Source organism: Platalea leucorodia, assembly GCF_965183815.1.
Source record: "Platalea leucorodia genome assembly, chromosome: 7".
In the NCBI taxonomy this organism is placed as follows: Eukaryota; Metazoa; Chordata; class Aves; order Pelecaniformes; family Threskiornithidae; genus Platalea; species Platalea leucorodia.
In genome coordinates, this window is record NC_138829.1 from 26,808,203 (window position 1) to 26,821,154 (window position 12,952).

At 47.7% G+C, this 12,952-nt stretch overlaps 2 protein-coding genes across 14 annotated transcripts in view; one reads left to right on the top strand and one right to left on the bottom strand.

The window, feature by feature from the left end:
- FCF1 (FCF1 rRNA-processing protein) lies at positions 1–4,911 on the bottom strand. Its single transcript, XM_082318472.1, has 8 exons — positions 4,824–4,911; positions 4,664–4,731; positions 4,424–4,495; positions 4,007–4,155; positions 3,500–3,572; positions 2,494–2,581; positions 1,949–2,043; positions 1–643 (listed from the first exon to the last, which is right to left on the bottom strand). The coding sequence occupies exons 1-8, from the start codon at positions 4,824–4,826 to the stop codon at positions 595–597; spliced, it is 597 nt and encodes a 198-aa protein (XP_082174598.1). The 5' UTR covers positions 4,827–4,911; the 3' UTR covers positions 1–594.
- AREL1 (apoptosis resistant E3 ubiquitin protein ligase 1) overlaps positions 4,898–12,952 on the top strand; it is a 41,011-nt gene continuing 32,956 nt past the window's right edge. For 5 of the 13 annotated variants that reach the window (XR_014228893.1, XR_014228894.1, XR_014228895.1 and 2 more), the window contains exons 1-4: positions 4,899–4,995; positions 9,463–9,717; positions 10,887–10,946; positions 11,607–11,833. Coding sequence is in view for 1 of the 13 variants with exons in the window: in XM_082318471.1 (XP_082174597.1) it covers positions 10,931–10,946; positions 11,607–11,833 (243 nt within the window). In the remaining 12 variants the exon portion in view is untranslated. Of the gene's footprint in view, positions 4,996–5,475; positions 5,630–5,656; positions 5,829–7,788; positions 8,652–9,462; positions 9,718–10,886; positions 10,947–11,606; positions 11,834–12,952 lie in introns of those variants that run through there. The other 8 variants (XR_014228892.1, XR_014228899.1, XR_014228900.1 and 5 more) reach the window with 8 other exon arrangements.

The following is a 12,952-nucleotide window of genomic DNA, read 5'->3' on the forward strand; positions in this document are numbered from 1 at the left end:
CAGTACAGACACGGGAATCTGAGCAGGACACTTAACCCAACTTCATTCATTGTACAGTTGAATAAAAGCCCATCAATTCTGAATTAAAATCTTCCAGACCACTGGGCCAGAGAAGGCACGCCAGCTGGTGCAGATCTGATGGCTTTTGTCCAGAATGTAGATTCCAATTTGTTCGTGGGACAGGTGTGAGGGAGTTTCCCAGAGAAATGCTTGTCCTGCTGCACTGCAGCAATAAGAAACTCCTAAAATTTCTGTGGTTTCATTCTCAGCCAGAGTTGCATCACCAATATTTAATGCAGAATGCTGAAATCACTTTTTCCAATGATGCCAATGAAGAGGGAGTTAGGCATGTTCTGAGCACTGCCATACTCTTCTCTCCCATATGCTTCTCCCAGCTATAGGTAATCAGGACAAGTCAGAACAAGGACGAATAAAAACAGGCTCTTCCAAGTATCTTTTTCTTCAAAGATCAAGGCTATGAAGTCAGTCCAATGTCACCCACAGTCCTATGAGCAGAGTCCCAGCAAAAAAGAAAGCAGGAGGGCTGGAACCAAAAGAGCCCTTATCCTGGCATCAACAGCTTGGCTGGACAGGTTAGAATCGAGGAGCTCCATAATCATCTGGCATCCTCTCAATATTGTACCTGAGAAAGAAAGAGGGGAAGCCTATGAAGACAACCTATTCCACATTGCTCCCCTCCCCATGCAGCAACAGGCTTACAGGCAGACTGAACAGCAAGCAGCTTTGTTGCATTTCTCTCTGCAGCTCGGATCCCCAGGAAGAAAAATATTACTTCCAAAAGTGAAAAGCCTTCGTAAGGTTGCTGTTATCCTTCACCTCAAACTCAGAAATCAGGCATCTCAAAAACTCACCATCTCCAAAGAAGAAAAAAATGGTGGTTTGGTAAGAAGGTTTTTGTTTCTGACTTAGGGTTTAAGACCAGACCACCGTGGAGAATAAAATTTTGGCCATTCAACTTACGATTCATAGCCACAGTGAATAAGGGGCAAAGATGTTTTGAGAGAAGAATCTTTTGAGCCATGTTCTAATTATAGATCAGTTAAGACTTTACACATTTATAGCAATCAACCTCCTCATTTCTGACATACTGGTCTGTCTGCATATTACCAGACTCATTGTCTCCACTGCTAGCACAACTGCTTCCTTTCCAGTATCTCTCCCATCCCATTTGAAGACTTCAGCGCTTTTCTCTCCACGTCCTGACTTCTCTGCTTACCATGCTTCTGAACATATCTACCACACTGTGAAACAATTTGGCATAGGTTCTATGCAAGGTAAATCTTCTGGGCTGTACATTATGTAGAAGAAATATTAAAACACTGGATATGACAGAGGTGAGTAAAGTCTTCTTAGTCTAGGCTCTGTGAGTGCTTTGGAAGGAACAGAAAGTGAATTTAAGCCAATGTTTTTACAGTAGATCACTGGTCCTATTGCATATAAAAAAAAAAAAAAATAAAGTGAGCCAGTACTCACTGATACTGGAAAAATCTGTTGCATTGAAATTGCTGCAGTAGCACCCTTCTGAGTTGGTTTGTTTTTTATCTAAGAAGCAAATTCAATCTCTTAGCCGAGGGTACATAAAGCTACCAAACAGAATACAGAACAAGAATGGTTCTTTTCCTCAAGAACCTGTAGAGTGCATTGCCTGGTAGTGCTGCTGCTGCTAAGCAAAACTGATCTATGAAAACACTGGCCTCAAGGAAACTAGTTTTCCAGGTAAAAGCAAATGAACCTGTAGACTGCAACAGAAGTGGGTCTGTGACCAGTCTCTTCCCACCAGCAGGTGTACTTCTACTTTTGTGCAAACACTAGGCCCTTTACTGCAACCTGCACTACAGACAACGCAGGAGAGAAGTACACAGTGACAGAGTCCCTGTCGGACAAGGATTCTGCCAGGCAGTGCTCCTCCCTGCCAGAGGTCCCTTACCTGTGCCTGGAAATATACATTATAGGCACTCCGGGGATTTTTCGTATTCTCCGCTTGAGCTCTTTATCCACCGTGGCCACAATGTAACATTTGTGCTGCAAAAAAAGAGGCGAGTCAGATTCAACACCAGTGAACCCACAGAAAAGAGACAAAGCTGAGGAAAAGCTTCTATTCAGTGAGCTCATTTAACACAAGTGGCCTATGAGACCTTAGCGAGGCATTACTAGGACTTGTACAGAACTCCACAGCAGACTAGCAACATCCTTCTGCTCGTCAAAATAGACTCGTAGAAACATCCAAAGTCTGTCCAGCCTTTCTGGCTGGCAGCTGTCCCATCCTCAGTGCTCCTTGATGCTGTCCTACACAACAAGAACGCTCAGGGAAGAGTACACCTTGCTTCAAATAAAGTTGTGCTAGGGACTGAAACTGCCCCTTAGTGAGGTTTTACAGTTACTCTGTGGGAAATTTAAGTCATCAGTAACTAGGAGGGCTCAGGAATTTTTAGTATGTTAGCACAGTATAGAAGATTTCAGAAACACAAATACCTGAGTGACCCTCTGTACCAAGCAGTCATCTGCGTAGGTCCCTTTGTGCATACATGGCAAGCGTTCAAAGCGAGGGTCCTTGGCAATTCTGTGGGGACATACAAGGCAGCATCACAGCAATCAGACCAGAGCGTACAGTAACACAGTATGGAGGAACAGGAACACCCCTTTCTATGATATGCAGCATGTTATTCTCAAAACAAGGGCAGAAGAGATGGAGCAAATGGTACACAACAGTCAATTGAAATGAGGAGCAAAGAAAGAATGCAATTTGTCTGGCTAATTATTACAGGTTAAGTATTTCTTAGTACTTGTTAGTTGGGTTCAAGATCCCCACAATGTTAGGCTCTTGCCTAACAAAGTCATTTGAAACAAGTTATCTGTGGGCAGAACTAGAACTTCTAGAGTCTGATCTTTCGTACCATGCATATAGCAACACTTCACCTCCTCTCTGAAGGGGAACATCAAAGCTGTTTAGGGGATGCACTTGGAAACTTTACAACATAACAGGACAAAATAAAAAGTAAAGAATAATACATCTGACTGGTACGCCTGGAGAGCACGAACTACATTGGATTAGTTTTGTACAGATCACACAATAACTTGGATCTAGATTATCAGTACATGCTACCTACTCCTACAGCAATAACATGAGGTTCCATAAGACTTGGGTCATTTCTTTATCTTTAGAAGATTCTATAATTAAAAAAAAAAAAATCTACATATATTTTGAGAAACAAGAAGAAGTGCTATTTTGAAAGTCTTAGGGGGAAACAAAGATTTACAGATCAATATTGTGCACTCGTACCTAGCATTTAGTTTTTAAAAATTAATCTAAAACTCGAGCCACTGTACTGATCTCATACAGCCAGAGAAACAAAACCAAGTTTGGGACTCTGCAACAGCCTAAGAGCCCTCTAGTGCAAGAGCACCGTCATGGAAAGTGCTTTTCCTTTATTTATATTAAAACATTAAGTTCTAGAAACAGAGAACACCCTGCACCTACCTTAACGCCACACGGTACTTCTGTCCTAACTTCTCAATTTCACCCATTACACAATCTGTGATACACGGAATACCTACATGCAAAAAAAGCCCGTATTAAAACCAAGCAGTATTTCTTTACAGACCCCTTCAGTACTGCCCACGTGCCCAGGAACAGTTAACTATAATGGCATTCTATAACATATTACTTACAGTTTTAAACTTATGAAAACGGATAAGGTTGCAAAGCGACGAAATGCAGAGCCACTGAGTTTGACCATGCCGCGGTAATTTTAGATATTTAAGTTATTAGTGCTTTACCTTTGTTGACATTAGCATTTAAGACTGTTGTTTAACTGAAACCAAAGATAGTTCCAGTGTTACCACAGCCACGAACAATGAGCTCAATGATTCTAGCACGTCTTTTTTACAAGATTTCTGTTATCTTCAGCTATTGATATGAGGCCGATAAAGCACATCACGAGCACACTGTGGCACTACGTGACCCAGAAGAAGCTGCGACACTCACACTTGGCATAGAGACAGTCCATCATTGACTGCACTAGGTCCAGCTTGGCCTTGATGGAGAAGTTGATGAAGTTAGTGTCAACCAGGATGTGATAAGGGGGGCCCAGCTGCGTATTATACTGGAAGAACAAACAAGAGGGATGCTGGGGGCTGTCGGGAAGACAAAGAATTCCAATCAGTTACTTGCAATTAACAACATATCCAATCCTACAACTTGCACAGAATGAAGGTCAGGTAATGAGCAGAAACAACACAGGGCAGCGTGGGAGGCTGGCCCGTCCGGCCTCCCGCCGCCTCCCAAGCCCCCTCGGTTTGGGGCACCATGTCCTGCTCTGACAGCTTTGCCCAGAAATGCCCTCGGTTGCGGCCTGCAGCGTGCCCGGCCTGCCCTCCTCCCCAAAGCGTCGGCAGCACTTACACCTCCCGCTCCTTGATGGCACTCGGGTCCTCCTTCTTCTTCACGCGGGCTTTCGCCCGCTCCTTCTCGTTACTGCAAGGAAACACAGGCACTCCTGGGGGGGAGGGCGACAGGGAAGGGCGGCCAGCGGCGGAGCGGCCTGGGCCGGGATCCCCTCCCGAGCGGGACAGGGGGCCGGCCGGCCCCGCACAGCCCAGCCCAGCCGGCTCCGGGGCCGGGCCCAGCCGCGGCCACACTCACATGCGCTCGTCCCGGAGGCTGATCATGCGCTTCATGACCGCGTACTTCCGCGCCTTCTTCTGCTTCCCCTGCAAGGAGACGGACGCGCAGCCGCCATGAGCCGGGGAGAGACCCCGGCCCGGCTCGGCCGGCCCCCCACCCCGGCCCGCTCCCCGCTCACCATGCTGCCTCTGCCACCACTTCCGGTGCCGCCACGACGCGTCACTGCGCCCCGCCTCACCGGGAAGGTCCGTGGGTGGCGTCACTTCCGGCCGCCAGCACCGGGCTGCGGGAGCCCGCGCTGGTCGCGCGCAGGAGGGGGCCCGACGCCGCGGCCGCCGCCGAAGCCCTCGGTAATGGCGCTCCCCGCCTTCTCCCGCTCCTGGGGGGAGCGGGGCGGGCTCGGGCGGGGCTCGGGAGCTGCGGCCCGGCCGCCCCGCCGTTGCTCGGGCGTCCCCCCGGGGTCCGGTCCGGCCGCGGGTGGCAGCGGGAGGGACGCGGGCGGCCCCGCTGCCGGCCCGGGGCGCCCGTGCTGGCGGCCGCCCCGCCGCTGCCGCTGGGCAGGCCCGGTGCTGCCGCGGCGGGGGTCCCCGCTCTGCCGGCGGCGGGCGGCCGCCCCGGGAGGGCCGCGGCGGGGGCGGGCGGGGCCGGGGCTCCCGGTGAGCGGGGAGGGTTGGCGGGGCCGCCTCCGGCTTTCCCTTTTGGTTGGGCCGCGCCGTTTGCCCGGCGCGGTCGGTGTCACGCCGGGTGGGCTGGGGGGGCTGGCGCCTGCGGGCGGGCCGCGGGGCTTGGTGGCCCCGCCGAGCCGCAGCCGGTGCGGGCCGGAGGGGGAACCGCAGCACCCCGATCTCTTCTGTTTAGCGGAGCCGGGAGGTTACGGAGGTCCCCTGCCCTCTTTCGTCATCCTGCGGGGCTGGCGTGCTTTGAAGAATTAACGTAATGCTGGCTTTGCTGCGCTCCGGCTCGTGAGCTTCTCCGTGAAACGCGGTGGGTTGTCGCTATCTGTCGTTCTACCAACAGCTGTGACCTGAAGTCCTGGCAAAGGAGCATGCTTGCAGCTGGGCTTTCTGCGGCCGTAATGGTGCAGTCGGACCCAAAATTTCTTTTCTGCATATGTAAGGAAATGTTCTCCCAGCTCTTGGCCTAGTCCCGGGCACTTGGTTTCTAGTGCCCTGTGCAGGGCAAGGTGAGAGACAGGCCTCCCTGTTGTTATCTTTCTTGTGCAAGCTTCTGGGATTAGTGAGAACTTGTAGCTGTCGGTATCTTCCGTGTGCAGCTGGTTTTATCTGGTGTGGCGGTCAGAAAAAGCAGCTACGCAGCCAATGAAGTACTATTCAGGAGTTTCTTCCTGAAGTGCTGGCTTCAGTAGAACTGTGAGTGAGCCTCCAACAACAAGGAAGAAAACTAGACTGAAAGGAGAATTGGGTTCATTAGGGAAACCAGGGCTGAACTTTCTGCCTGGGTGATCGTGCCAGGCTTAATTGTTGATTGAGGAAATGCAGTTGGTGGAGCTGCTTAGGTGACCCGAGTGGTTCGGGTGAAGGAAATAATCGAGGAGGAAGGGGGCAATCTGTTCTCCCTGCGGGTGTGTAGGGTGGCAAGTGGCTGCGTGTTGTCCTGGCTTGGGAAGCAGATCTGGTGTCAAGATGAGACTTGCCTGAAGGTTGTCACCTGGCTGGCTTGCTGTGTTTGAGGAGGACGGGAGGAGCTCACAGCCCTGGTGGTGGCTCAGTTGTGATGAAAAGTCCTTAGACTTAGGCAGTTGGCAAAGGTCTCCCATGCTTTGTTTTTTTTTTTTTTTTCCCTGTTGTCACTATTTTATTTGGCTTGTGTGTAAATGCATATGACAGATTACAGCCCTGACAGGAGAATGACTGTTTTGTATGTGCACTGGCCATTGATGTGGCTTTTGTCCTTGACAGCTGATACTGGAGCCTGCTCAGTGCCTTTTGAGCTGACTCTTCAGTCTTCTGTGGGTGTATTTTAAAGTTAGGTTCCCACGGGCATTCCTGTTTGTTGGTTTGTGTGTGCTTTATTTAGTATGAGAAAATACTGTGCCTTTTCACTCAGAGGAGAATTGTCATCTTGTGTGTGGCGTGAGACGCACTGGCTGTTGGTGGTGGACATTTGTGCACCTGGATCGAGAGGACGTTCTGCTCGGAGATGAAGGGCGTTCCCGTCTTGGTTGGATGAGGTAGCATCAAGCTGCAGAAAGGTTTTAAACCCATCTTTCTTCTTAATTTTGGAACTTGTCAAGGGAGAGAAGAAAGGAAGTTAAATTTATCAGTGCCCCAAAAAACCAAGAGTCACAACAGATTTCCTAGGACCTCAGTAAATCAGTTCTGTATAGCCTGGCCCCAGCTGGCTTTGTAGCTGTAGCCACATGAATATGCCATCACTGTGTTACAGTTCCTTTTGTATGTGCAGCTACGCTTGTGCTTCCTTCTGGAGCTTTGCCTTGGCTTCACAGCAGCAGTAATACAAACAAAATGTGTTCCTATTACTGGCCTTTCTTTCTGACTTGAGAGAAGCAATGGCAGTGATATAGTTTATTTTATGATTCCATGTTGTCTATCCTGATTATGCCAGTATTTCTCCTTGAGTCAAACCAAGGTGAAGCTTTCCAAATCCCCATTTTCCCTGTAGATGGCAGGAGACCATTGCTTGCTCTGTCCTTGGATCAAAATCACTAAGACCTGTCGGACAATTCAGCATTTTTTTTTTCCAGCCTAGCTACGATGGCACCTTATATTGCTGATTTTCATAATTCATTTCCCAGATTGTTAGCTGGCAGTTCTTAGCACAGATACTATTTTAATTTAGATCTGCATTCTGATAAGTGAGTGGCAACATATCCTGGATACCAGCTACTCGCAACTAGGTTCTTTACCCCAATGTATCCCAGCTGCAAGAGCACCCTTAAAGCTGCTGGCAGCGTGTATGATAGAGGGAAGTTGACTGTAGGACAGCCACTTCATCTCTGGTGTCCACCTGACTTGGTGTCTTGCTTACCACTTCATGTAGAGATAATAAAATGAGAAGTTGCTGTGCTGATTGAGGGGTGTAACTAATTCCGTGTGTCCAGCGAGCTCTGAAATTCTGCAACCCAGATCAAGAGACTCAGGCTTCAATTGACTTAAAAACCCTTGTAGTTGAAATGATGTGTCTTTCTCTTTTTATACTTTTGGGAGAGAGGCTGTGTGACTTGGGGTATGCTTTACGGAAGGGAGAGAGGTATGGACTGAGGCAGAAATACCTTGGGTAGGTGAACCCATGGTGCCAGTTTTGTGTTGATGTTTTTTCAGTGGCATGAAGAGGCTGGTTCTGTAAGATGCTAGAGGGAGATCTCATAGATTCCCAAACATTGATAAGTTTCTGTGAAATTCCTCAGCTGCGTGGGGAGGAGCCACACACCTTCCACAGTCAGGCCAAGCTGGAGCAGAATTTCAACCAGGCATTTGTAGCACAGACAAGTGGGCATTAAGGACCATACATTTCAATGACATCTTGGATATGTACTGTGAAGGGACTAAAATATCAAGGAAATTGCTAGGTCTGTGATTCTTAATGCACAGAGATATGAGTTTAGAAACCTGAAGCTTCATCTAGGAGGAGAATGAGAACTTGTGCCCTGGGGACTGCAACATCGTTCGCTCAAGCAGAGGAAAGAAGAAAATAGCTGAGTGGGTGGGATTTTCCTTGAGATGTGGGGGAGAAAAAGAGAGCGAGAGTCCGCCTGCTTCTGCAGCGCAATCAAAGAGCTCTGCACAGACTTACCTGACGGTTTTCATATGAGTTAGGAAGCTTAGTGGAAGTGTGCAAAGGCAGCTGGATCTCTATGATTATTGGGACAGAGGGAAATAGGAGACATCTGAAGAGGAAGGTGGATGAGGGAGGAGTAAGGAGGAAGTGGCAGCTGAGGCGGTGGTATGGCAGGCAGGAGGAGCACATCACTTACATCCCCAGAAGAGGTGACTCTCTTTACAGACAGCTGCTGTGGTGAGCCTGGGTCTGTTCATTTCATTCTCACTCCTTTACGTAATCTGTGTTCTGAATGAGTCGATACCGACTGTATAGGCTCTGTGGCTTTTCTCCTGCCATATGTCCTGGATTTTGTGGGCTGCATCAATCCTTGCTGTTAGATTTTTATTTTTTTATCTCAATCCTGACAGTAAACTGTAATTTAGTGGATAGTGCTGCTGAAACTGAAATGCCTTATGAGGATACTAGTTTCCTGAACACCTAAAAAAACAGCAGCAAAAAAAATTATCTAGTTTGCTTTGGGGTCCAAGCACTTTCAAAGTTTTGGTTGGGTTTGGTTTTTTGTTTGTTTGGGGGTTTTTGTTTGTTTGGGGGTTTTTGTTTGTTTGGGGTTTTTTTTTTTTTAGGCTTGACTATAAATAGCCCTCTAGATCTGGGCAAAATCAGTTTGAGAATAGTGCATGCATTTTAGGGGGTATGAAGGCTTGAAGTGGTACCTGATCCTTAGCACTCCTCATGAATAGCACACAGGTTCTTGGCTGCTCCATGAAACCCATGAGGCCAACGAAACCTGTGGAGGCAGGATGTGTTTTGTTCCATCTTGAACCTGCTAGTTTCAGGGGGGCCATATAATGAAATGAGATTGTGACAGGTGGAGGTTGAGGATCTGGTGAAGCCTCACACCTTGTCAACAGCGATACCTTTATAGCACCTCCCCTGTGGATTTGACATCTAGTGCTACTCTTGCATCTTACACCTCTTGTGTGTTTCTACTTGTGAGATTTTTCCACACCAATGGAGAGATCTAACTTTTCTCTCTGCTTTTCTTCCTTTTCCAGGGAAGCTAGCAAACGACAGGCTACAGGGAGCAGTATTGCAGGACAACCCTCTTCAACAAAGAGGAAGAAATTGCTGTGCTCAGTTCCTCACCTTTCAGCAGTGACTCTGTGATGCAAGTTCCAGGAGTTTCTGTGACAATCTTCTCTATGGCCTCTTCTTGCTGACGTTTGCCCCAGTGTTGGGCACAAAGAGGAAAGATGCTGAAGAATGGGTGTCCCCCTTTTGGCTTTTAGAACATGGGCACTTGTGTAAAGGTATGTGATTGCTCTTTGGCTGGAGGGGTGGAATATCTGTAGAGGCCAGCAAAGGGGATTTGCCGGGCTGGAAAGTCATGCCTATTGTTGGGGGGAAATACCTCATTTAAGCTTTCTGCATGCTGATGTCCATCGCTGCTGCTGTTGAGATGACTGATGAATAACTCCCCTTTTGTTTGTTTAAAAAAAAAAAAAAAAGAAAAAGCAGCTTGAATGCACAATGTAGCTTCTCACTAACTGAATGGTGACACGGCGAGCTATATTGTATGCATTAGTGTATGCCAAATTGTTTGTCTTAATTGTCACACACGTTCCTTGCTGCTGCTCTTTTTCCATCTGTCAGCTATGTCTTATCAACCAAACAGCATGTTGTTGTTCTGGGTGTGGTCTTTTTACTACATGTTTGTTTAGCACTCCCCTCAGTGAGAACTTGATTCTTGATTGGTGTCTCTCTAAAAATTGCTGTAATCTTAATAGTGTACCAAGGTTTTAGCTTGTGCGTTGATCTGTGAGAGTTTCAGCGGCGAGGCTTCACTTTGCAGAAGTGAGTAGGAACATACAGATGGACTGGTTTCCAGTTACATTCGTACCTTCCGTAGTAGAGTTACAGGGCAAAAAACGGATTCAGCTCTGCCCTAGAAAGATTTTGTTCTGCACAAATGGGGATGGTCTTGTCTGCAACCCTTTTATTCCATAGCTTTTTCTTCCAGGGTTGCTGGTTGAGGGTCAGCTTCTGTGCATTTTGGTGGTGGCTCTGTGATGTGCTTTCATGGTAGACTAGAAGTTAACTTTGTGACTTGCAGAAGCAAGTAGGTGTGAGAGTTTAGATGAGTGGCTTTTGGCCGCTGCTGTTGAAGTTGATGATCCTGCAAAAAGTAGCTGCTTCTTGCAGTACCCAGAGCCTGCTCTCACTGGTTTCTGAGGATAATATGTTGTCCCTTTAGATCCCTGAATCTGAATGGGAAGCTGTAATGGAGGGAGAACTGTTCCTTGTAGCATGCTGTGCTGTTTGCATATTTCACAGTCTTATGGAATAATGCTTTAGGGATGTCCTTCGAGAGGAAGATGGATGATCGATAGGTATTTGTCTGAGGAATCATAGATTAAATTTAGGCCAATGTGTATGAGGAAGAGTCATTGGACTGGACTTGGCCTATTTTGTGTTCTAGATGCAGCTGTGATCTTCGGCTGTGTGTCTCACCGAAGGGACCTGATGTTTTACATTATTGGTAAGTGAAGGAAAGGCTGCCACTGTATTTGTTGACCTCTCCATAGGCTTTAGAAGGGTTTCCTGAAAGCCTCTGCTTTCACGTTAGTTCAGAGTCTACCTAACAAACATGAAGTTACTGTCACCCCGCATTGTGCCCTCCATCTGGCAGACTTGCCTCTGCACCATTCTTCTTGTTCCTAAACTCCTTCATTGACCTCATTCCCAAGCCGTCCCCCCCTTACTTTTTCTTTTGAGAACCAGTGCAGGGTTGTTGCCTCCGTGATGTTTCTTAATCCAGTCTTAATGTGATGTGCAGGGGTTGTGTGGTTATATGACTGTTTCCCTTAAAGGAATCTCTGTAGTTTTAATTTGCCACTCAAAGGGAATTCTGTGCTTCTGTTGGGATGTCTGCTAGCCATACCTGAGACTCTGTACCACCTTTACCTATTTCCTCTGTTTGCAGTCATTTGCAGAGTTTTAAGGGACTTGTTATTCTCTAACCTTACTTGTAGCATAACACAAACCATAAATGTTCTCACAATAGCTTCTGCCTTAAACACCTAATTTGCAGTTGAGTAGAATGTCATTAATGAAAGCATCTTGGGCTGATGCACAGGGGATTTTGGTGCCTGACTCAGCCACGCTGCTGCAACCACCCTCTGTTCTCTCCTTGCTGCAGGTGGGATCACGGTATTTGTGGTAGCTTTCTTCTTCACCATTAAGTTCCTCTTTGAGCTTGCCGCACGTATAGTCAGCTTCCTTCAGCATGAGGACCGGGAACGCCGAGGGGAGCGAACTATTTATGACTACGTGCGAGGCAACTACCTGGATCCCCGGTCCTGCAAAATCTCCTGGGATTGGAAGGACCCCTATGAGGTGGGCCATAGCATGGCCTTCCGAGTGCATGTAAGGGAATATTTCTGTTTCCATGGAGCTTTGGGGGCAGGAACAGAGGTCTGAGTTAGGGATGGGCTCTTCTCATGTTTTTTGTTGGGGCCAAGCTGGATGTAACTTAGAGGAGTAGGAAAGCTATCTGTTTATGTCTTCTGCCCCCGTAACTGTGTTGCAGAGCTCTGTAAGTGCATATCTGAGATTTGCGCTCCTTAAAATCTTATCTCCCTCTCTTTAGAATCCTCTGAAGAGCCGGAGGAGACCAGGCTTGTCCTATCTACTGCTTCCTTTACTGGGAAGTGAGTGGGCTGAGCCTTGCCTTCAACAGACTTGGTGCTATCTTTTGGTTGTGCAGCTGAAGTTGGGAGCGTAGGAGTGGGCATTTTACCAACCCAAGAGCTGTAAAGCTTCATGGCTGCTCCCCTTTCCTCCAAAATTGAGTGTTATTCTGTCTGACCTGGAAAAGCCTGCCAAGAATTCTTGTTTCCCTCCAATCCCAAAAGGCCAGTTCTAGGGGAATGGGACAAGTATACAAATAAGATGGGTGAGGGGCCTGAACACTGAGAGTTTGGAACTACGTGGAAAAAGTTTGAACAGGTTTTGCTGGGCTCTTGTGCCCACCTTTCTGCCCCACCTTCCCCACCCAGAAGGGTATCAAAATAAGAAGAAAGGTTCAGCTAAGTTGCCATACCCATCCCTCTCGGGAAGGCAAGGAAAGCCTTTCTGCTTGAGGGTAAGTGAGGAGTTCTAACTCTGGAGCAGGCAGTGAAAAAGAGCTGAGGGGAAAGGGACTTGTTCTATTCCTGCTATTTAAATTTGTTCCTTTCACTTTACTGACTCTCACTCATGGCAGCTCCAGCAACGTGCCGTTCCACTTCATGCTTGTCTCCCATTTGCTTAGCCCTTTATTCATCAACAGTAGCTGTTGCACGCACTGGTTTCTCTCACTGACAGTCAAGATACATACTACTTCAGGCCCCACGCCCCCCCCCTTATTTAGAAACAGGGAATAATAGTAACCTTTTGCTGACTGCAGGCTGATTGCAGATGGCAGGCAGGATCTGGCCCACAAGCTGCCAGCTCTTGAAGAGGCATGCACATAGGGTTTCACGGTGCAATTCTTTCATTTTAAGG